The following is a 20989-nucleotide window of genomic DNA, read 5'->3' as shown; positions in this document are numbered from 1 at the left end:
CTTTATTATTTATAACAGGTTTTATCACTTGTTTATTATTTAGGAGTTTGTTATTTTAGGATTAGTACCTTTTAGGATTTCTTATCCTTCGAGTTTCTGTTTCAGATATCTAGGTCTATTTCAAGATGTTTTATTACATTAGGATTATTTATTCGATTAAGATAATTTAAGAGTTTCACAATGTACAAAGAAATAATCGCGTGAAATTTAGATTTATGCTTTAAACGTATTAAACACGCGGTAATTTCAATGTCTATAGCCTCGAACGTGTTCTGATTAGTTGTGTCATTGTCTGTGACATTGAAATCACAAAAATCCATTGCAAGTGTGCTGTCATGCAATGTGGATGTAATTGGGTTTTTTGGGTATTTCCTGTATCATCTGATTTGTACAGTACTATTTTAACGCAAGGACAGGAAAGTTATTATATATTTCCCGTCCATTATTTGAATCGTTGTGAAGTGTAACGAATTATATTCGATTCGAGGAGATGTTAATGAATTACCCATTTCATATGTAATTACATGGAAATAAAAATCATTGCAAAAATAATTGATCTAATGACAACGGAATTTCCAATATTTTTTTGTTTCGTCACGTCTTTTTCATAATATATCTTTTATAGGTACGTGATTTATTAATCGTTCGAATGGAAATAATTATTCGTATAATATTCAAATGATTCTAGCCATAAAATAAATTAAAACGATACCTGTCAATGATATGCAATCTGCGTATGACGTCAACCTCGATCTATGCTTATACAAGAAATTTTATCAATCAATGACTAGATATACAGTAATCAAATATTATAAAATTTCCTGAAAACCTTTAGGTGTTAATATTAAGGTGTTAATATCTTTAATATTTGCAAGTTATTGTTTAGCGCTAATTAGTTAGAATGTAACAAGTGGTGTACCAGAATTGAGATAATTAAGCCACACGAACAATCTTATTTAGATCTTTTTAATTTTTTAATTCTCTTTTGCTCCAATACTTTGTAAAATTAATCTTCATTAGCTACTACACATCATAGAATAACAAGAGATAATTTTTCTTATATAACGTTTCATTCATAAAATCTATCATTAAAGTATATCTTCATAAAAATATCATTCCATACTAACGGTATATTTGGTGTCATACGAGATAACAGTTACCAGTGATGACATATGTAACTTTATAAAGATATCTCGTTTTATTATATATTAAAAGAATGTACTCATTGCTGCTATATTTCAGATGAAAAAAAGGAGGCAACGATTTTACAGTAAAATCGTTCGTTTACAACTGATTCATTTACATTTCATGATAATACTGTGCATTCTGAATATGCTATGATTTGGTTTAAAATAATAAATAGTCCATTCTTGCATACTATTGTTCCAGCTTTACTTGTATTTTCGATATTGATATAAATAGAAAGACAATTAATGTCGTTCGAGTCTATTTTCGGATCATTTATATTACGTTTAATCCATATAGTTATTATATGAGACATAGTATCGTAAAATTTGGAAGAATAAAACGTTCGTACAGGATGTACATTTTATAAGAACTCCAACAAATCTGCGTGTGCACCTAAAATACAAACCGATAGTGATTGTTCATAAGTTTATATACATTATCTAATGTCAATCGAAGGTATCAATTCTTTTTCTCCATAAGAGTACTTTTTCACTTATATGTGTTCAAAAATACTTGTGTTCAACCGTGAAGCATATGTCACCTACAACGAAAAAGAGTTTTCCTATACTTAATATTTCCTTTATATACCCATGAAAGTCTATTCTTCGCGTAGTATGAAATTATGAATAAATCTGGAATATTGTTCAATCTGAAAAGAAAAATAACTTATTGACATCATTCATTGATACGAGATTCAGAATGTTTGTTTTGTCTTGCAGAGAAAGAAGGCAGCCCTTTCTTTTAATGTGAAATAGAAAGCGAAAATTTGAAAACAGATTTTTTGGAAATTTACTTGCAAATATCGTTTTCAATATCGTGATTTTCTTCCCAATGGTACTGTACTTTCAAATTTTCCAGTATCCCTCTAAAAACAAAAAGTCGAACCTCGTTATTATTAACGTAGGCATTACAAGGAAGAGAAGTATTAGAAAGCAGCTCCTTTTTATTATGGATTTCTTTATAATCATCTAAATAAGAAATTCCGGAAATTTTTTCCTCAAGAATTTAATTCTTGTGTTTTGATTGATAATTATTACACTGCATACTAACTTTTCGCATACTGTTCGCGTCTAACAATTTCCTAATAATAACTACTTCAAAATTACATATGTTCTTGCACGAATTCAAAAGTACGTATGATACAATTACAATTGATTCTAAAATAATAATTATTTAAAGATATTAAGATACTAATTAAACGTTTCACTATATTTCAAAATCTGGAACAACAAATTTTTATTTATAAAAAATGAAACTGTGTTTATATATTCTTTGTCATGATGCTATTTCTTATTACCATGTCGACATTTTTTAAAATTCATTTTGTTATCTCTACGCAATATGAAAATTCATATACTGCTTAATATTTTTTACATATTATCCATCCACCGCATGATATCTCCTGAAAAATCAAAATATTAATGTTATATTATTACAATGCTTCTTAAATTTCAATTTTTGACAAATTTGAAATCCAATATATTTTGCACAATTGTTATTTATCAAAAAATTCTAAGTTAGTAACTTTCTTTTCAAATGGCAAATAACATATACTTTGACTTACCTGTAAGTTTTTGTTCCTAATCATCATTTCCTCTTATAGAACATCATTATTGATCTTATAATTACTACCGGTGTCATAGATATTGTAGTGGCTACAACTGAATTAATAGAAAATGATAAATAACTGTGTATAACACTAACACATAACTGTGTATAACAATGACACATAACTTTTACTTACATATCAGTCGATAAGGGATTACTGTGATATCCTGTTGATGTTTCTTAAGGCACTTGATTAGGTGTGATACGGTATCATTCCTTATGGTATACTGTAGATAAGTATTTTAGAAAATAACAAGAATAAATCTAAATTATTCAGAGGTTCCAGTTTCGGCTTAGACTTAAATACAGGACCATTTGCAAAGAAGAAAGGGTGCGTTTCTACAGCCTCGTTATAGTAACCATGAATACCAATCTCTGAATTACTGGTTACTAAACATAAATATCCTATAAAATTTAATATATTTCTTTAATTTTTAATACATACATGAGTTAGTAGTTCTAAATTATGAATCATCCTACCTGTGATATTACACTTTTCCTTATAATATCATCACTCAAGTGAACAACATTAAGATCATGTAAACCATGTCATCCTATCTTACTGTGAAGATACTTAGTTATGTTATCTAACATTATAAAAATATCATCAAATTCAAGTCCTTTTATTCACATCACATGGCCACGACGATCTGGTTCTTCGTTATATAATGTTCTAAAATTTGTCGTATATATAGGATGTACAAACCCTGATATCAAGGTATCAGTTCTTCCTTCCCAAGGGACAGTTTCATTAAAATTCTGATAGAATTAAAAATTAATTATTAATATTCTAACAATCATATATGTTAAATACATTATAGTCAACGATATATACCTGAGCGAATGTAGGGGTGATTCCTTGATAATTATAAATGTCATCAGCCCACATCATTGTGCCACTTCTTTGTACTCCAGCCTCTCGATTAACAGCCTAAACAAACATACAAAATTTTATAGAAGCTGCACAAAATATAGTATATATGCGCAATATTGAAGCGTTCAAGGGGATATAAAGGTAATGTACATCACATACACGTGTACTCTCATGCAACAAAATACAATTAGATTTAATAGTATAAACTCTTTTATTCATCATAATAGATTGGAAATTTAAGTGTCTTACGAGGGTGAGTAAAAAGTTACCCTCTCTGTCGGTGTAGAATTTATTTTAAGCAATTGTCAAAAAAGACATACATCATTTTTTGACATAATCACTCAATTTCTGTATACACTTTGTCCATTTGCTGAAGGACCTTCATATTTTCTCGTTAAAAAATGTTTTGGGCTGAGCTGCAAACCACGAATGCATCGTCGTCTTCACCTTTTCATCAGCTTTTTCGGCATCCATCTCGCACAAACTTTTTAAAACCCAAATCTGTCGTGCACTATTGCATAAGCAGAGCCGTGGCTGATTTGCAAATGATTTGCCACATTATCCAGTGTCACTCGTCTATTCCATAGATAGCACGTTCAATGTTGTCATCGTGGATGTGGACGGGCGTCCAGCTGTTTTTTCATAACACTTGTGCGATATTCTTTGAACTTTTGTGCCCATTCAAACACACTTCATGACAAAACACTTTCTCCATAATGTGCATTAAATCTTTGATAAATATAGGCATTAAACATAACCTCAGACCACAAGAAACGAATCACAGCATCCTGCACAAACGAATTGACGTAACACAATGAAACCTACGCAGCAGCACTGAACAGATATAGACGTCATACGAAGAGTGCAGATGGATCAATATGGTCGACAGAAGTTTTAACTATCTGGAGTGCGGATAAATTTTTACCGAGAGTCGTATAGGAATCTATAATCTGTAAGTACACCTTTGGCTGAATGGAAATTTCTCTTACATATAGTCAAAAATGCAGAAACAGTGTATTGAATTGGAAAGTGATAAAAAATAAGTGAAGTTTCGAGGTTGCATGTGATTGCATGAATATACAGGACGTTTTTAGCGAATAAAAAATAATTTTGAAAGACACGAGACTTATCTTGTATTTTATGTACTCTCTGTGTCCGAATTTCCAGAAGCTCTCTATCTTATGAAGTGTTTTAGATTAGCCGGAAAATTTTGTATGTACATACAAGAAGTATACGATCTAAGTGGAATATTCCATTATTCTCTTGATACAACAGAAACGAAATTTACAGAACTTCTCAGAAAGTTGGTTTATTATTACCAAATTAATAGAATTAATATACGTTTATCATCTTTACATACCTAAGTCGTGGAGGTTTATCGTGCGTAAAAAATTAGTGTCGTTTCAAAGTTACATTTCGTACATTTTAAGCCTATAATTTGTAACGTACAAAACAATGTAAATTTGAGCTGTTTCTTATCTCCACAATAAGAAAATCCAACTTTACGTTTTTTACACAATGATATTTATGGAACAGTAATATCATATTATTGCATCGCTTGGAGAATGAAGTCAAGGTACGATGTGACCCTAGTGTAAACGCTGGGATAGCCAGCTGTGCCGCACTTATAAGCGTAAGACACAATACCTATTAAATACGAGGTTAATTCATGTTGTATCAGCAGTGGTCCGCCGCGGTCAGCCTGAAAGGATCGTTAAATTTTTAATCAAAGATACTGAAATATATCGATCGAATTGTATTGAAATTATACTTATATACAGTAATAATCTTCTATTGATTTGTGTATAGAAATACTCCAATTTATAATGTACATGTTATATGTATTTTGAACAAAACTAAGATTAGAAGGAAATTAGACTAAATACCATAATGAGGTGTGAGAAGTGGGCAAAACTATTAAATTGTGTTTATCTATTATTTCTAATGTTTAAGACGTCGATTTGATGTTAATTCAAATTGACGTGTCTTCAGATACCGTATAGTTTGTAGTAACTCTGTAACTTAATTACCGTACAAGAATCCTCTCCACCTTGAGCATGTTCGGCGCATATTATACCATCAGTGATATCAGGTGCATTAGGAAATTTGGAATAAGCTATTTTGCATTCGGCGTTCTTAATCACTGGCATTTGTACTTCCATTAATGCATTACGTCGTGGTCGTCCTACGAAGAAAATAAGAAAGATATTTAAGACTGGAACTGTTTAATTTTATTATAAAATTGATATCACTTACTATATCTTAATGCTCCCCATCCAGCAACAAGGGGGTTATAGCCGACGAAGTTGCTCTTTCGTAGGGGCTCTTTCGTACAAATGGGATATACGTACCCTGAAAAATAAAAAAATAAATGAAAATGCAGGAAACGAATGACCAAAAGTATGAGAAAGAATTGTACACGCTTTATGACACAATATATGTGTACAGTAAGAAATTTCAGGATATGATACTTCAGTAATACTCAATAGCATATATATATATATTTGAGGACTTACTCGAAAATGGCACCTCCTCCACCAATCTAAGAATGGCAATATTATGATTGTGTATGTTTTCTATTCCATCCATATGTGCACAATGTGCTGCGGTCAAAACATGCCTAGCCGTTATCAGGGAACCTCCGTACTTCCATAGTGGTTTGTCTGGGTTTCGGGGATTACGAAAACTTAATGCAGCGATCCATGGCCAAGCGCCTAAAATGCAATAGTCATAGTTGTGAATATACATAATTTTTTCTCACATAACGAGTAACAACGATTATTACCTATTCGATATTCGATCATACAGCAGACGATAAGTACATACGTACAAATACTCTGAAATAGAGACTTGATAAAGACAGAAATTAAATTTTTATTCCAGTGGAATACAAATTATTAAATAATTCTATATAATTTCTATTTGAACTATACTGAACTATAAAGTTCAAACGTGTAATTTCTGCCCTAACAGTTTTTGATCTCTATCTATATTATTACTCCTATATCAATTTTTTATTTCAAGCAAAAAGATACTCTTCCTAACATGAAGTGAAAGAAAGAAATAATTCAAGTTAATAAGTAAAGTTACTACCGATAAAATCATATCATTATTATTTAGTCTAATTGAAATGTACATTGATGTGCTGTTTAATGCCTTTAAAGTTCATTCTTTGCAGTAAATGGCTTATTATTAATCGGAAAGAAAGACATAAAACGTGCCTTCTTGATTGTCCGGTGTGGTACGTACATTCTGGATCAAACAATTTTAAAACATTTATACAGTTCAAAGATGCGTAAGAAAGCGACACCGATTACTCAACTTTCGAAGTAAAAAGCCGATCAAGTCCACCGGATTGCCCTACAGACACGTATTAATCCGTAAGAGTTAGTCAACATGTTGATAATAATTATCTAAAGAAACTTTTCACGTGAAAATATAAAATTTTAATTGATTAGATATTGTGTTAGCCATACTTAAGAAAGAAAATGAAAATGAATGAAATGAAAGAAAAGGACTACCTTCAACCTCATTTTTTAAATAAACACTTTGTCAGTTTTGCGGTAAATAAATTCTTAGGAATTCAGGACAGTTTTTAGTGAATCATTTTGTTTCGACCGTTCGCGGAGAGACGCGATCGCGGGATAGCACGTCAACGAGAGTTGTAAGTTCCCGTTACGATTAAATAATCGACGCCACGAACTGATCGATCCCCTTATTTCGATTATGATAATAAGGGTAGTTCAATGAAATTCCACAGAATTAACACAAATAAATTAATGTTTATTTCAACAACTTATTAACTAGAAAGATATAAATGGAACAAAAAAAATGTAACTGCGTTTTGGTTGATAAGTAATGCGCGACATACCACATGTGTTGACGGTTCGACTTCTCGAAAAGTTCTGAACGCCTTTCGATTTTTTTCGTTTTTTCTGGAAGGCGACCCCCACTACGTTCGGATCACGCCACATTCTTTTACTGCGAGGTAAAATACGGGCCACGAGTCGACGTTTCTGGAAGTCGCCCTGCTTAATGAACCACGCGCTTGCCACTACAATGTTTGTTTGCCGGGCAGACGCGACGATCCGTCTGCGACATTATAGTGGCGCTATCGATAGTTAAGAATATGACCTATGGTAAGCCGCATGGCGTAACATTCTCCCCCCGTTGAGAGGGTACCGATCAAACTAGCGAGGTGTGGTTGAAGTTCCCATCTTATTTCGTCTCGGTGGCTAGTTGTTCGGGTTTCTCGAGATCGGGTTGAATTGGCAGTGGGACAAGCCTTTTGACGCCCCGATCCAAAATGCTCTTTGCCGTCTGAACTGTAGCTGTCCGGATGACACCATCGGCGCCTGGATGAACCTTGATAACTCGGCCCAGAGGCCAATGCATGGAGGGAACGTTGTCCTCTCTGAGGATGACGATTGTGCCCTTTTGGATGCTGTGTCCACCCTTGCTCCATTTATTGCGGTTGGTTAGCTCGTTCAAATACTCCTTATGCCAGCGGTTCCAAAAATGTTGTTTAAGCTGTTGGATATGCTGCCATTTGGAGAGTCGGTTCGATGGAATGTCTCTGAAATCTCGATCACGTAAGCACATTAATGAATCGCCAATGAGGAAATGTCCGGGAGTGAGGGCTAGGAGATCATTTGGATCGGTGGAGATAGGAGTTAGCGGGCGGGAATTGAGGACTGCTTCTATTTCTATGATAAGAGTATTACGGTGTTAAGCTCATATGTTTCTGTTTCTCCACTCGCGCTGCGCCATAATATCCTTTGATATTTCCGATCCTCTGGTCGTACGAGGAATTGCCGATACATTTTCTCGATGTCGCCAGTGAGTACGTACTGATGAGCGCGGAATCTAATTAATATACAAAATAAATCTTCCTGTAACTTGGGTCCTGTGTAAAGTGTATCGTTTAGGGAGGTTCCGGCAGTGCTTGGTGCCGATCCGTCGAAAACTACACGGAGTTTGGTGGTTTGACTCGATGCTTTGGTCACGCCATGATGGGGTAAATAGTATCCGTTGTCGTCGGAGTGGTTGACATTGACCTTCGTCATGTGTCCCAATGCCAGGTATTCCTGTATTACCGTTCGATATTCTGATTCGAAGCGTTTGTCGTGCTGGAATCGGCGATTGAGTGAGGCGAGTCGTTTAATTGCCAGCGTTTTAGAGGATCCGAGTGACTGAAGCTGATCATTGAAAGGTAGAGCGACGATGTATCGTCCTTCGCTGGTGCGTCGGGTGTGGGCTTGGAAGTGTTCTTCGCATCGTCGATCTGCCCTCTGAGATATGTTTAATTGAGGGTCCTTCATCGATTTCCCAAAACCGCGAGGGGTCTGCTTGTAAAGTCGTCGTGGATGTGTGAAATATGTTTGTCGCGGTTTGGGAAGTTGGACTCCCCAACTATAATTATTTTACTACAGAATCCTCAAAAACATGATGTATGTATATATATATCCTGAAATATTATCAGTCTATTGTCAAGTTATAGAACATTATGGAAATTGCCAATTAAAGTCATAAAAAACAAAAAATAAGGAAGATCGTTAAAATATGTGATTTTCCAATCAAGATATAGAATTTATTCGAGTAATACAGATTACGGTAGAGATGGTGACGGTAACAATGAGTGGACTGATTCTTCGTGCGAAAACAAATTGGAAGCGCAGAGCGATGTATTGTTTCAGCGAATATCGATTTTAAAGCACGGTTTTAAAGTACGTGTGCGTTTGACTAGGTGTGTTAATTAATATTGCTGTCTGATTTTCGATATGTAAATACAATATCTACATATCTTTAAACTTATGATAATTGAACTAACAATTTTTTTAAATTTAAATTAAACATGATAATTGAACTAACAATTTTTTTAAATTTAAATTAATATTTATCCTTTTAAATGCAACAATTTTTTTTAATAATAACTTCACGCGTAAGTCAGCTGCGCACATATTTGATCGTTCTTTAAAGCTTGAATCTCTGCGAAGAGAAAAAATCTTTCAACCAACAAGAACTGGTTCTATCCATTTCCTTCCAGATAAATCTCTCTATCTAAAATCCTTATTTCCGTATTTCCTTGAAAAGGTTAAAGTCGTTTTGTATAAAATCCAATGTAGAGAAGAAGGAAGATCCGCAAAAGATTCTTTCAGCTTTCCCTATGTTTGAGCTCGAATCAAAGCAATCCTATTCCCAATAGGGTGACTATGCGTTTAACTTCTCATAGAATCTCTCTGATTCCGTGTGATACCTTCGGTGTTTTTGAAGTATGTAATTGATGTCGTAACGTCGACGCTTTGCAGTGCGAATTCAATTTTGAGTTGCAATTTCCCTGTTTGCGTGGCAAAAGCATAAAATCGATAGCGCACGTTTCGATAAACACGTTTTCTTTGCTGATGGCGCACTGTAAATATAAATATTTGAATAAATATCGCGAATTTCATGTTGCTAAAAGATTTATACTATTTATTCGTAAATAACTGTTGGATATGTTTAAGTTGAAACCACTGCATTAGGTCTTTTTTCTTGTTTAAAATTATTTGTATTGGTAAATTGATTGAAAGTTCTAACATGTAATTTGTTCCTCTTTTATAAATAGTTTACAGAGGATAAAGCGTGGGTAACTCACGACTGTCGCGATCATGACACTATACATACCTATGTATAGCACGTATACTAAGCTAACTCAAATAGCAAGTCAGAGAAATGGAAACTTAGGAAAATCTAAAAGAAGATAAAACGTTCGAGCCTTGACAGGAATATAAGAAGCTAAGTAATCTTCCTAAGTAATCTCCTCCAGCTTTTTCTATTTTGATCAATAATTATTAGTACATGTTAGGAAAACAAATAGAATTTTTGTTCTCAAGCGAGGTATAATTTAAATTTTGTATGTACACAAAAGTGTTAAATATCTGTAATAAACATGGTACAATCAATTTTTTTACATAAAATTATATTGTATAGGCTATTGTTATTTAAACATTTTAAATTGGATGAAGGAAAAAAATGACGCAAATAAAACGTAGAACATTTTAATTAAAGAGACTAATAAGGAGATTTATCTACTTAACTGTGATTAAATCATCTCCACTTAACGCTCTACCTCTCCTATTAATTATGCTTCGTTAAACTATGATTACAGAGGATGGGTTTTTTGATAAAATGACATTCTGACAAATATATATAGATCGATATATATAGATATAGATAGACAAATATATAGATTCTTACAACAGTAGTTATGAATGAACAGTTATTGTATCAATTCCGTTCTTCAGAAGCTTCATTTGTGAAAAGACAATTCGCCAGAATATGGATTCACTGTAGTTATAGCTATAGGATTTCAATCTAGTTGACAGACTTGCTTTACGTAGAAAATATCTGTCTCTTGTTCTACCTTATCGCGATTCTCTCCTCATCTTATACGCTTTGTCGAACTAAGTAATATTGGCATATATCTCGGCTCTGGTTACAATCATTAGTTTCCGCCTAAACGGTTAGAATCACATAGCTCGCGCTCTACTCTCGTTTATTGAACATTCAGGCCATATGGTCGCATGCGACTAGTTTTATGTTAATTCCGACCGATTACAATACCTTTCTTTCGTTTACAAGGAACGACGAGACTGGCAGTTGCGCGATTTCCAATGCAAAAGCCGCGATATCTGCACGATAACCTAACCTTAACCGATTTTGTTGTACTATTCTTATGTGGACTTCGTTTGTACCACTTTCGTAACAAAAATAGAATACGTAGAACACAGCATTCCGTTATGCGATATTGTCGATTCCTAACATCCGAAAAATCAGAGATAATTTTTTCCCTACAGTTGTACATTTGTGTGAAAAATTACGAACGTAAAGTTGTTTGGTGCATGCACAGTGCTCCCCTCCCCTTCATTTGCGTGGACATGCTAGAAAGATTCACTTTTCCACGGTGAAACTGTATGTATTATAATTTCATTTTTACAAAGGTCGAACATCCTACTATACATAAATTTAATATTAATATAAGCAGGTTTCCTGTTAAGTATTACATCTGACGTATAAGCACACGTGTGTACGAGCCTTGGTTTTAAATGTCTTATAGTAGACACCGAAAAGATTATTCAGTTGGATATCTGACTCAACATCAATATTTTACTAGGAGATAACATGTTAAGAACACGTTGGTGGATGGCATGGGAGATGATGAATGAAGACATACTTCTGTGAGATACATAAAATAGTAGTCAGAACGTATTTTGGCGCTTGGGGACAGCAACAGCTGGTGATACTGTCATACACCTCCATTTATAAACTTTCGAAAATCGATGTGACCTTCAAACTTTAGTGTATTGTGTTTCACAGCACAAAATGTTTCCGAAACGTACGTTTATTGTTACAATGAACTTGACTAATGGCTCTGAAATACTATCCTTGAAAAAACAATGGGGGAATTGGAGCAAAAAAAAGAAGGAAATAAACAAAGACCTTGTTGGTTCCTAAAAATAAAATATGCTACAGGAAAAACTTTTTCCAACTGATTGAGATGCGACCAGCTTTAAAAGCTATGACGCGAATCGAGCGTTTGTCTACAAGAGCGCATTTTCAGTGGATATATATGTCGGAATGACATTGGGGATAGGCTTGTCGGTGTTTGAGGAGTCTTCATTGAAGGTAGCCATCGTTGCGGTGTAACGAAGATACGATTTATTGACACAGGTATGAATAACACAGGTTTGACAATCTACCACGGCGGTGAGACGTCCGCGGCACTAGTGACAGTGGTCTCCGGTTCAGTAACGAATCCGCGGCCAACGGGATGACAGATGGGCGTTCTCGCTGAATCTAAGTCTGACTCGTAAAAATAATTGCTGAGCGTAAAGACGTTACTCTTTGGTCGACGGGAGCGCGTAAAAGAATGCCCGTCCCGCCCCGATGATGCCACAGATGATAACTATAATGGGGTGTTTCTAAGGACACGAGATCATCGGATTCGTCGAGGAAAGCCTTCGTTTAGGAAGTAAGGGAAATTGACGTTGCTGCTAATTGGTCAATCTCCATATCGGTGGTTAGAAAAAGATGCTAGCCGCCCTCGAGGGAAAGTTGCTAGTGGGAGACGCCGCTCGTTGAAAAATATGTCTCCCCTATCTTCCCGTAGTTGGGACAAAGACTGTTTGTCTGTTTGAAGGACTTTAGTTAACTAAACCTTAAGATTTATAACGGGCCCTCGGGCTAGCCGAACATGTACTGTGGAGACGCATCGACATCTGGCAATCATCTTACTCGAAGAATAGGCTCTGCGTGTGGCGAGCCACGGGACAGAAACCGTTGGAATGTTTACTGTCGCGTGTCGCCACGAATATTTCTTTTAAGGAGAGCTATAGAATTACTCCATACCTTCGTTAGGCAAAGCGTTCATCCCTTGACCGCGGCTACGTTGGGCGACAGACTGTCACCTCGAGCCAAAGCTCACCGTCACTAATCTCGAACAATTACAATCGGATTGAATAACTACAATAGTTTAGTTACAGTTATAGTAGACTTTAGATTGCAATGTTGCGGGGCTATCCCAAGGTTCCGGTGTCCTTTCATCTCCGACAAATATTTAACTATATATATTAACTATATATTTTCCCTAGGAACAGTAAGATTTTAACGATACAACTTTATCAAGAGATCTTAATGTCATAAACGGTATCGAAACTTCGTAATTAATATTGTTAAGGAAGAAAATATTGGTAATCTCCTCGAACGACGAGCGCTTGATATTCACAATTAGAACTCGATAACTTAGCTTCTTATAATATCCCAATAAAATGTTATTTATCGATTACAATTGTCCTGTCGTATTTTATTGTGTTTGCTTTATAAATGTGAACTTTATTCAAAAAGAGTTCATCGATATAACGGTATTGAAGAGAACTACTCGAGAAACTATATCTAGCCCTTGGATGGAGGGATTGCTTGCTTCTTACAATCGAATAATTGGAGTGTAACTAGAAACACGAACGGTAGTTTAGCAATGGAGAAGAACTTTAGAACGACAGCAATTTTCTTCTTGTTTCTTTGAGAAAGGCACCGTTCATTTTATGTTTGCGAGAATGGGGTTGTTGGACGAATTTGATTAAAAAGGAAAGATCTTTAACAAATATTCTTCCCATTGATACATTCCTATATTTTTGATTTAATTATTTGAAAATGCAATTTTGCATATACCTATGTGCTATTATATACTATAATCGCAGGCGTTGTTTAAAATGATGTACTATTGAAACAAGGCAAAGTATCGTCGAATTCTTCTAGATTCAATTTCTCAAAAGAATGGCTCTATTGATTAACCAAACATAGTTCCCATAAGCATATACGTACTTCTCAGAAAAGATAGTTATATCTAGATCAATATTACTCCCCACAGTGACCTATATGTCAAAGAAAAAAAAGACACATCAAGTATTAAATCATACTACTATTACGTCCACTATCTCTACAAATCCTCCACTCTTGGAAAAGTTTATCTTATTCAAACGTAACGTAACTCAAATTAAATCTTTTCCATCATCATAAATACGAAACATTTATAAAATTATCATCTTCGATTATTTACTCAACATCTAGCTAACAAAATCTTCTCCATCGCCGTACCCCTTAATCCTGACCGCGTACAATTAACGTATGAATAGTTAATTTATTGAAATTTAAACGACCATTTTACGCTACTTGTACTCGAATGATTTTAGGATCTTGCTGTATCTCTTGCACAGTGTTATATTGACAGGCGAGAAACATAGAAACGTAACTTCCGATCCACTGATTTACCCTAAACAGACGATGATAGGTTATACGGTGGACGCAATACAGAAGCGTTTCCGATGCAATTCGAAGGTGCGTTGTTACAATGGAGTTCATCGATCCATAATGACTATTTTCCCGCCAACTACAGCCTGTAATAACGGAATAGCCAATAAAGTATATCCTGTCGATTTAATCGTTACCCTCACGGTGCACCGCGCGCACGGAGATCGGATCGGTGATTTTCACGTGATGTTTCGCAAATCGTGAGGCGCTCGCGTGATTCGCGCGTTTTAAGCGTTCCCGCTCTTCCCGTCCGATAGAAAGAGAAAGGGAACAGGGGTGGAAGGAAGAGGGAAGATACGTGATGCGGGTTCAACCTGCCGCGGGAACCTTTAAAGAAGGTCGGTGCAACGGGAGAGATGTAATTTTAATAAGTTGGAGAACAAGTCATTGTAAAAGATGGATATTCAGATGTTGGAGCGTCAGAAAGACAAAATTCGCTACGGAGAAAAGTAAACAAAAATATATATATAGGGAAGAAGCGACAAAGATTAAAAATCGTTAAGAATTACAGGTAATTTAATGATAAAAGGGAGAAAGAATTGTGTAAAAATTCTACTGGGAAAGAAAAGAAAGATTAAGCCTCCAACGAGAAAGACGTGCTCAGAAGCGAGTCCCGCGTAGCGCCATGTAGAGGAGCAGGAAGAAGCGCAGTCTTCCTCAGGCATTCCAGCGTCGAGTAATTCTGAAGCATATCCTGACGGGGCAACCGTCGTCAGCGGGCTTCAGGCACCAGCACAATGACTACTAGGCGAGCTCGGGCTCGTTGCACGGCGGCCACCACCACCACCATCATTCTGGTCACCAACAGGATCAACAGCAACACCATCATTACAACCAAAACAGCAACGTTCGTGGAACGACAGGGGGCAGCCAAGGACGGGGAGTCGACGTTTACGACTCGGTGGTCCATCAAAGAGCCAACGTGCATCAGGCTGCCACCACGCCATCTTCCACTCACAGACACCCTTTGAATCATTCTCAGTTGAGCGTGAACAATCTTTCTCAACGATTGAATCACTCGCACGCTCTTAATCTGTCCACGTTGTCCACGTCGAAGCATTCTGTGAACAGCGTCAGTCCTGTTGCCGGTGGGAATGACAATAACAATAATAATAATCTGTCGACTACATTGGGAGTGATATCCCAGGCGCCGCTGCACCAGGACAGCAGACCTAAAGCGAATGGAGGCTTTGATATCTCGAGACTGTCCAGATTACCCAGTCAGGCGACACCTTCGCCTGCACCTGCTCTTCAGGGTACGACTACCGGGGGACAGTTAACCGGTCCCGGTTCCACGGCGTACCCCTTGAACGCTTCCTGGTCGTCGTCCCTGTCAAGGAATCACAAGGACCACGAGGTTGGCGCGAAAGAGACGTTGACCAGTTTGGGTTTATTGTGTCTAGTGTCGTTGTTACTGGCGCTACTCTCGTTGATCTTCTTGCTGAAGATCTCACCGTTAACGGTGACGCCGAGTAGCCTGATCAGCCCGGAAGAGTATACGATTGTCTACGAGGTGACGTTAGCGCTGTGCGCACTCGCCCTCTCCCTAAACCTCTGCTGTCTCCTCATGTGCGCTATACAGTTCCTCTTCACTGTGAAACTCGTCAAGACTTCGTATCAAGGACATTGGTGAGTTGAGTTTTCGTTTTATGCCACGCTGGGTAAATCTGTGATTTATAACGCTTTAAATACCTTTGTACATAATCCGTACTTTACTTAACCCGAAGGTCGAACAAGGTGTGAAAAATATATACGTTTAAAGTTTGTATCCTTAAGATACTGTTATCTTTGAAAATCCGGAAGTCAAACAAAATACACAAAGAGAAACTTCTAAAAGTGCAAATAAACGTTGAGATACAAATATCCTTTAATCCCAACTATACATATGATGGAAAGAGGACTCTCATAGTCATCGACATTTTCCCTCCTAAATGTCAACAGCATCCATATTTACATTGTTGCTGTTGTACATGTAACTTTTCAAACTTACTTAGGTATTGATAAAGAAAAGAAAAATAAGCATTTTCCTGGTAGCTGGGAATTCGCGGGATTCGCGGTCGAACGATGATTACCATTAATTTCTATAATCTGGCGACGCTATCCTCAATCATTATCCTTGTGCCGGAATATAAGTTCTCATTCGTCCATGCGTGGCCTATCTGTGTGCGTCTGGAACAAACGCAGTGTCCCGTATCCCGTGCGATATATCAGAGGCCTGTCTAGTGTTTCTTCTCACGCGGCCTGGAGGACGAAACGCAAAAATTCACATCCTGTACTTGACGTGCAAGCGTTCACCGACCACGTGTCCCGTTTTTACTGATCAAACACGTGTCTGCAATCACAATACGATACTGTGTGGTGAGATGTATCCGTAAATGCGTATGTTTCGTGACGCGAACCTTGAAAATGAAAATTACACTTTCGTTTATTCCTCGAGCGTCGTGCACGCAGGAAATCGTATAATAATTTTATTAGTAAGATTTTTTTTATATAGACTACGCTATATTAATTTGTGACCAAGCTGAAAGATCGTGACACACCCTTTGTGTAGAAATTGCAATATTCTCCGTTTTACCTAGTAATTCTCCCAGCAAATTCAGCACGCACGTTCGCGAAAAATATTATCGAATACACACAGTGCAGTGCAGATCAAGTTACAAAGGGAATATAGATATGCTCGCCTCCCGTGACACGCAACTCGAAAGCGAAAATAAGGCTCGTTAAAGACGATACATACTCCTCGAGATGGGATCTGTGGTTTCTGCTCGGAAGTTCCCTTATCGTTGGTCAATCGGATTTCTTTTTTATCTTTTTCGTTGCCGACCGAGACAAAGTAAGCATCGCCGACTCTAATTACTAGCGAATGGAAACGCGCGTTAAGTTATGCAGATTGGCCGAAATCGTCGGCCAAATCACTGTGTGTTACGTCGCGTAACACTCTACCTAGCCGAGGCCACACACCGCGGGCAAGATGGCAACCAGATGTCTTCGGATACTCACTGCGTACCCTCAACAGTCTCAAGTACCTTCCATAAATCTCATAGATTTCCTAGTAAAGGTCCTTCAAACCAAACAAACGTCTGTTTCCGAAGAATTTCCAAAGACTATTGTCTACCACGGCGTGACAAGGGAAAATTAGTTTTTCTCACGTACGCTGCAACTTTCCTCCCACTAACCACTTTCTCTCGAGGGCGGTTAAGACCCTTCGTGTGACCAATTAACAACGAAGCCTATTCCCTCACTCTCCTAACTAAAATCGTCACCAACAAATCCGATGGTCCCGTGCGCTAGACACACCCATCCTTAGCTTTCCTCCGAGACAGCATCGTCTCCCAAGACAGTACTGATTTTACATCCTTCGAACGGTCAACATCCTGCAACCGGGTATACACACCCATAGATCAGTCACTCACTCATCTCGTACATACGCACCACCGTACATACGTACATACGTACATACTGTCTTCGTTGTAAGTTGTTGGAATAAACGGTGAAATATAACTTACTCTGCTGTGTCATATTCATTTAACCACCTCTGTTATCTTAACCGAAACAGGGGAACGACTACTTCGCGGCGTCGATTCACCGAATCGTAGCGAGAATTTACGCCTCTCGCGACCGCGTCTCTCCGCGAACGGTCGTAACACTGTGATTACCCTCAACGGACACGCTGTTTTAAGTTTTCTCTTCGGTTCTTTAATTCCGTCCTTTTTCTTTCGCTCAGTTTTTTGGCCAGTGGCGGGTCTTTTATCGCGTGGCGAGTTTGATTCGCGTGGGAAAATGTCGTGTGCTCTTCGGCAGATAGAAAGATCATTGTTTCTTAAAGCATCCAGACGTTGTGCGTGATTGGCATATTAAAGTTTCTTGCGAATGTTACCGTGTGACCATGTCTCCCTTGTGACCGTAATTGTGCGACGATGTTTTCCTGCAAATATTACCATCTAACAAGTTTTTCCAACGAATATTACTGTTCGATCAGGTTTTACTCGAATCTTGTTCTTCCCTTGATAGGGTCCTTTCCTTATATAGAGTGTCCCAGGATTTCGCAGTCAAATCTATGCCACTATATTCCACTGACTATTTTAATGTACCAAACTACGAAGATGCGGCTGATATTGTGCGTGTTGCGTTATTCCACAACTAGGCTTGATTGGCAGGCCGTTGGAACGAGATTTGTTCAAGCTGTTCGAAATGTTGGAGAACGAGCCGTTAACATTGTAATGTATGCAACTACAGAGACGTATCGTAACTTTTGTTTCGAGAACAAATAACAGAGAAGAAGAGAATAATGAAGGTTGGACACGGACGAAATTAACTGTCGATCTTGAAACTCGTGCACTGCGATTTCAGATAATCAAATTAGCATAGAATGAGATTTGGGAACGGGCAGAGTATATTCCGGAGTTTGGATATATATATATTTAGATCAAAGATTGGTTCTTTGCGAGAAACGTTTTTAAGCAACATATGAAATTCTTCGTCTATTTATAGTATATTTCATTTTACTATAGTGGGAGCAGTATTCTATAAATCGGTTTATAAGAGTGCGAATTTATTATCTTAAGGCTAGCCTTGCTAAACCCGGTCAAATGACCGGTTTCAAAATTTAATTTGAAATTGTGCGTTCGTCGTTGTTTCTTTTCTTCCTCCAACTTTATGTAAATTCTTATATTATCCGACTAATCAATTTCTCAATTTTTGTTAACGTAAGAATCTACATAAAGTTAGAAGAAGAGAAGAAACAACAATGACTGTACAATTCTAAATTAAATGTTGAAACACGGCCTTTTGACCAGGCCTGGTAGAGTTAGTGTTAAATCATGCTTTGTAATTATTTATTTTGGCTGGTGGTAAGCAACGGTAACGCAAACACTGATCGAAGTAGACAGGTGTTCGTTAGACAGGTATTCAGGCCCCAGAATTTCCAGGTCACCGATTGGGGCCCCTGTTGTAAATTTCTGGTGATTCGCCCAACTATTGGTTAACTAAGAGTAAAGAGAAGAGGACAGTTTACATCTGAGCTACTGCTTCGATTAACCACATCTGGCAGAATGGCCTTTAGGGAAGAAAGTGTACCGTTTTCTGTGGTCGACCATCCTTTGTTTTCTTTTCTGAACAATAGATCTAGCTTGGACATTGATAACTAGCGGTTTATCGATCGTTCGATGACACAGGACACAGCCATTCTTTATGCTACGTTATCACCACGACTAACTTTTACAGCTGTCTGCCAAGTTAATATTACCGGTTGTGTCACACTATCGCAGTGTGCCCAGAAGAGATAACCGGAGGACGATTAAAATTGCAACGTCACCGGACGCTTCTCGTTTGCCTTCTTTCTCTCTTTTCCTCGTCCTTTCGTTCAACGGTTGTTTCCCCTGCTTTGCTTCCGGGGCTTCCAGACAATTCAAGATTCTGCTGAATTGGAATGCTCGATTTTCTCCTAGAGAGCTGTTTAGCTAGAAGGAATAGTCCGAGTGTCGACGGGTATGCGAAGAACTATCTTCTTGTGCTCTTAACCACTTAACTACGTTCGACGTGTTTATTCGTTATTGCTTGATTTTACCTGCTCACCCCATAGAGGCATTTTTGAAATTAAACTTTAAAAAGTTAAAAATTAATTGTTTCCAAAATGTTTTCAAATACTCCGAAGATCGTTGGATATTTTCGTGTTAAAATTATTAACAAAGTAAAATGTACACAGCTGTATCCGTATTATTAATAATTAATTATCCTACGATATTTTCCGGGTTACTCGCGCTCCTGAAAAATTTCTACCATAGACCTCCCCCATATGTAAGGAAATAAACTTCGCAGTTAACAAATTAATTGTTTCCAAAATGTTTTCAAATACCCCGAAGATCACTGGATATTTTCGTGTTAAAATTACAAAGTAAAATATGCACAGCTGTATCCGTATTATTAATAATGGAGGCTGACTCCTACGATATTTTTCTACCATAAAAATGTCTACCATAGACCTCCCCCAAATGTAAGGAACTGCGGCATAAGTTCCCTAATAAACAATAGGAATTTCTGTTGTAAACTACAAATTACAAATTACGAAACCTTCCGCTCTAAATTAACTAAAGATCACCAACAATTCTCCTTCGTTCTGAAACTAATTCTCCGACAATGGTGTTCCCTATGAATGAGTCAACTGGCAACGAAAGACCAAAAGCAAAAGGGTTCTCGGTCAGTGTCTCTGGTGCACGCCAGCTAGGAAGCCTCAGCCGAAGGTCGTCCGGCTGAAGATAACTGCGAAGTCTGCAAAGTGGCATTGTTAGCGAAGGAGAAGGAGCCCTGGGGTGTGCAGACGTGCTCCGAAAGAAGCACGAACTTTAATGGTGGGTCCCAGTAGTAGACGGCCGTTCCTCTTCGCTTGCTCATTGTCACTCGAAGCTCGGTGCCCGTCCCTCCTTCCGTACCACGCTACCGAGTCTGAGACGCGAGGATGAAAGAAAAAAAAGCCGA

The 20989-nt window shown here is 37.3% G+C and overlaps 2 protein-coding genes across 6 annotated transcripts in view; one reads left to right on the top strand and one right to left on the bottom strand.

Moving 5' to 3' along the window:
- Positions 1-1196: 1196 nt before the first annotated feature.
- On the bottom strand, positions 1197-6381 carry LOC143305090 (venom serine protease Bi-VSP-like). Of its 5 annotated transcripts, none has more exons than XM_076627660.1 (9): positions 5701-6381; positions 3940-5372; positions 3632-3727; positions 3277-3555; positions 2933-3201; positions 2753-2849; positions 2486-2590; positions 1982-2053; positions 1197-1837 (listed from the first exon to the last, which is right to left on the bottom strand). In XM_076627660.1, exons 1-2 carry the CDS (start codon positions 5830-5832, stop codon positions 5217-5219), a joined length of 288 nt encoding a protein of 95 aa, XP_076483775.1. In that variant the 5' UTR covers positions 5833-6381; the 3' UTR covers positions 1197-1837; positions 1982-2053; positions 2486-2590; positions 2753-2849; positions 2933-3201; positions 3277-3555; positions 3632-3727; positions 3940-5216. The 5 variants fall into 5 exon arrangements, with proteins under 5 accessions (XP_076483775.1, XP_076483773.1, XP_076483772.1 ...); XM_076627658.1 differs by having other exon boundaries at positions 1197-2408; positions 5701-5855; positions 5927-6381; XM_076627657.1 differs by having other exon boundaries at positions 1197-2408.
- LOC117162928 (uncharacterized) overlaps positions 4538-20989 on the top strand; it is a 40006-nt gene continuing 23554 nt past the window's right edge. The window contains exon 1 of the transcript XR_013061765.1: positions 4538-4622. The gene's annotated coding sequence lies outside the window, so the exon portion shown is untranslated. The remainder of the gene's footprint in view (positions 4623-20989) is intronic.

The sequence above is a fragment of the Bombus vancouverensis genome, unplaced genomic scaffold (assembly GCF_051014615.1).
Source record: "Bombus vancouverensis nearcticus unplaced genomic scaffold, iyBomVanc1_principal scaffold0084, whole genome shotgun sequence".
NCBI classification, from domain to species: domain Eukaryota; kingdom Metazoa; phylum Arthropoda; class Insecta; order Hymenoptera; family Apidae; genus Bombus; species Bombus vancouverensis.
This window is presented reverse-complemented; position numbering and strand designations above follow the sequence as displayed.

Excerpts from the sequence above, each read along its gene's own strand:
- LOC143305090 (XM_076627657.1), bottom strand. The coding sequence starts at position 5,832 with ATGGAAGTACAAATGCCAGTGATTAAGAACGCCGAATGCAAAATAGCT. Across the intron at positions 5,373-5,700 it reads GTGGAGAGGATTCTTGTACG|GCTGACCGCGGCGGACCACT; the intron begins GTAATTAAGTTA and ends CGATCCTTTCAG.